The sequence below is a fragment of the Ipomoea triloba genome, chromosome 15 (assembly GCF_003576645.1).
Source record: "Ipomoea triloba cultivar NCNSP0323 chromosome 15, ASM357664v1".
NCBI lineage: Eukaryota > Viridiplantae > Streptophyta > Magnoliopsida > Solanales > Convolvulaceae > Ipomoea > Ipomoea triloba.
Genome location: NC_044930.1, coordinates 702,480 through 706,559, shown reverse-complemented (window position 1 = coordinate 706,559; position 4,080 = coordinate 702,480). Strand labels below are relative to the sequence as shown.

At 38.0% G+C, this 4,080-nt stretch overlaps 1 protein-coding gene across 2 annotated transcripts in view; it reads left to right on the top strand.

Annotated features, from left to right (window-relative positions):
* The first annotated feature begins 1,309 nt into the window (after positions 1-1,309).
* LOC116006957 (1,4-alpha-glucan-branching enzyme 2-2, chloroplastic/amyloplastic) overlaps positions 1,310-4,080 on the top strand; it is an 11,395-nt gene continuing 8,624 nt past the window's right edge. Inside the window, exons 1-3 of one of the 2 annotated variants that reach the window (XM_031247495.1) lie at positions 1,310-1,630; positions 2,293-2,456; positions 3,387-3,685. In XM_031247495.1, the coding sequence (XP_031103355.1) occupies positions 1,498-1,630; positions 2,293-2,456; positions 3,387-3,685 (596 nt within the window). In that variant the 5' untranslated portion in view covers positions 1,310-1,497. The remainder of the gene's footprint in view (positions 1,631-2,292; positions 2,457-3,386; positions 3,686-4,080) is intronic. The other variant, XM_031247496.1, reaches the window with a different exon arrangement.

The window sequence follows — 4,080 nt, the reverse complement described above, 5'->3', positions numbered from 1 at the left end:
AAATATAGTCGCTTTCTCCTAGAAAGGCGACTAGTTGGTCACTTTTCTTCGAGGTTTCGCCGGAGAAGGCGACCAACTGGTCACCTAGTAGAATGCGACGACGACTCGGCCGTCACTGGTTGCCGGACTTTCGCCTGTGAGATGATGCCAGAATGGGAATGACCTATAATAATATGGCAATTACCGGGCATTGGACCTCATTGCCCTGATATAACATGTTAAAAGGTGCAATTGCACTTTTTAAAAGTTTAATGACCTAAATTAAAAAACCCAAAACCTACTGACTTTGACCGCGCCCGGAGGCCATTGGAACAGATCTCTCACTGGTATACCAAAAAGCACAAAAAAAAAAAGAAGAAAAGAAATCATCCGAAGCAGTTGATGTTCTAGGTAAAGTTTATGAACTTATTCGACCATTTTCCTTTAATAATAACATTTGAGTTTTTACTATACTCTCTTTTTACTTCCTCCGAATATTCTCAAAGAATAATCACTTCCCCCCTCCCCACCTAAAAAAAAGATTTATTTCCTTTTAATAGTTTACTTTTTGGTCCAATAAATCCCAGTGGAAGCAGCATAGTACTATTGTAGTGATAGTACACACAAGTGACACAACACATCAACATCACAATAACAAATATCATAAATTTTCCTCAGCCTTTCATTCCTCATCTTTTCTCCATCACATGGTCCCCACCCCACACTCCCTGCTCCCGCCCCCAGCTGATAGATATAAGATATTTCTTAAAATTGACGACGCAAGTGCATCCTGTGGCCCCTCTGCCTCATCCCATGCATGCCACCTCTTCACACGTGGCATACCCCTTTCTAACTTTTACTAATATTTTTCTTAATTAATATAATACAATCATAAAAACTATATTAATCATTCATTTATATTAAATCACCTCCCGTGATATATATATATATATATATATATATATTTATTTAATACCAATATAACCTTGTGATTTAGTAACATGAAATGATGCGATGTATTTTTAACAGTAGAGTGAAGTTCGATCTGATCTTAGATATTTTTTTTGAGATTTACATAATTAAAATATTTTTTTCATTATTTGTCACATAAAAAAGTATAAGTAAGATAGTAGAATTTAGGAGTATATATATACATATATATATATATATATATATATATATATATATATATAGTAGAAGTGGAATCTAAAATATAATTGAGAATGATATTCTATGCATTTGGACCGTCCGTCAAATGATTTTGGAGGAATTAATTTGCCGGAAATATATGTAATTATTACTTAGTAAAATCTGGAAAGCTACCGTCATAAGGGGCCCCACATCGCTCTCTCTCATCACGATACTCTTGGCGCCTTGAACCGAGCGCAATTGCGACTTGCTATCACCACTTTGAGAGTGTAAATCAGCAGATTTTGTGAAAGGAGCGAACGATTTCGCCCGCATTCTTCTCTTTCTGGATTCAATCCTTTCCAGAACGGAAATTGAAGGAAGAGAGATATGGTTTACACCCTCTCCGGCCTCCGATTGCCCGCTGTCGCGCCGGTTTACAAGCATCTCGGATCGACCTCGCACGCTGATCGCCGGAATGCCAATCCCTCTCTCTCTCTGAAAAGGAATTCGTTTTCTTCATGTATGTGTGTTTTCCTGGGTTGGATTCTGATCCGAGATTCTATGCCTTTATGAGACCAAAAAGGCAATGGCTGAAAAGCGAATCTTTTGAATGCTTTTAGGAGCTTTGATTAATCGTAGATTTATCGTTTTGATTGAAATTTGATATCATCGTGCTGCGTGCGATCAATGTGTAGTTTTGGTTTCGAAACAGCGGGACTGTTAGCTTTGCCTTTTAATCTTTTTGTTGCCTTTTAGTAAAAAATACTTGCTGCCTAGCTCAATTTAGGGAATAATGATGAAAGCTGAGAGCTTTTCTTAAAAGCGATCGTCTTTCAGCTATTTATTTAATTGCATAGATTCGATTCTCTTTGTTTACTGACACTGAATATTTTATATTTTCTGCTATGCTGGATTAGAGATTTTTAGTGGCAATGCTATTTAAAAAAAAAAAAACAATTTAGTTAATCTATCTTTAATATATGGAATCTCCATTACTTATTTTGGTAGTAATCGAAATCTTCTGGATATGTTTTACTCTGTACCTTTCTGTTTGATAACAACACCCATACTATGACTAATTTGCAGGAATGAATTTTCTTATCAGTTAGTTATATCTTTTGGACCTAATTTGCTTTGCTTGATATTTCCAAGAAACTTAACCAGTTTGGTGCTTGGCTGCAGGGAAGATCTTTGCCGGAAATACTTCCTATGAATCCGAACCCTCTTCTTTTAGAGTTGCAGCATCAGAGAAGGTCCTTGTTCCTGGTGGCGAGGGCGAGGGATCATCGTTTCCAACTGATCAGTTAGAGGTTGCTGAGGCATTATCAGAAGATACCCAAGTATGTGTATGTGTAAAACTACTGACATACAACATGAGCACAATATTCTTTCTCTTAAATAAAAGTCATTATTACTCATTTAAAATAAAAAGTAAAAGTTATAACTGTGAATTAAAATTAATTATTCTTCAGTATTTACGAATATCAATTACTAAATAAGTTTGCAGATAGATATTCTTTATAAAGAATTCGTGAATAAAAATTATGAGTTATTTCTTTAACATTTGCTATTTATGAAGATAAATTGCAACAAAAAGTTGCAAATAAATATTCATGTTAATTGTTAAACAAGTCTGAAATGATGGTGATAAGTTGCAGTATAAATAATTTGAACAGAAAAGGTTTTTGGGATCTCTCATGGGATGGTAGCATGCTACTGGCTTGGCAACTAGGGCTGGGTTCCTTGCAAATCTAGAAATAATAGCAGTGGCGAATCTGCAGTTGTTGCTTGAAGCAGTAAGATACTTTTAAGAATTAAGATCATGTATTTTGTCAAAAGATCATAATACCTACTTATAGAAAATGCTGTAGGGGCTTATGCCTCATCATTAACGAGATGTGTCATAGTGTCTGTATTGCTTTTAAAGGCAGCTGCTTAGTAAGGTGGAAGTCCCAAAAGCCAACGCATTATAGTTGAAAGTGTTATTCTTCTAATTACTAGAAGAAATACGATTTCTTGAATAACTCTCCAACCATGCCATATTTCCCACAAAATGACCATGGCATAAAATTGTGTTAGGTTGCAAACTTCATACATATGTGGATCCTTTCATTCAGCATGATTATCCTTAAAATGATTGTCTTATTATCGGCATGATTTCTTTTATACTCATGATTGTCTTATTAATTCTAATGTCCAGGTGCTCTTGGAGTCTTGGTTTTTGTTCATCACATTTTCCTGTAATATCACAATTGTTTTCCTCATTGCTATCTTAGGTATCGGCTGACGTGGATAATGTGAAGATGGAAGAGAACAGCAACAGTGAAAGCAATGTGGATTTCGTCAAAGTAGCAAGTGATTCTAAAGAAAGCGTTCAAGAGCAGGATCACACGTCTTCACTTCAATTTGAAGAAGATGGTAATGTGGAAGTTTCACAAAAACCAGAGACTTTGGATGACATCAGTGCTGAATCTGAAATGGTGAAAAAGAGGGCCATTCCTCCACCTGGACTTGGTCAGAGGATCTATGAGATAGACCCTCTCTTGAAAAATTTTCGTGACCATCTTGATTATAGGTAACACACCTTCACAAGTGTAAATTCTACTAGTGCAATTCATTGAACTGCGCAAAATGAGTGCAAATGATGTTTGATTATCACTAGGCTGCTGCATTTTGTTCTTACATCAATCTGTCATGCATACTACCATAGCTTAGCACTGTCCTCAAACCACTATATGTTATTCTTATTTTTCAGCTGTACATTTCCTGTCTTAGCAACTCTTCTCTTTGTTTCAGTACTATTATTAGTTTATTTTCTTTATCCCCCCCCCCCCCCCCCCCCCCCCCCCCCCCCCCCCCCCCCCCCCCCCCCCCCCCCCCCCCCCCCCCCCCCCCCCCCCCCCCCCCCCCCCCCCCCCCCCCCCCCCCCCCCCCCCCCCCCCCCCCCCCCCCCCCCCCCCCCCCCCCCCC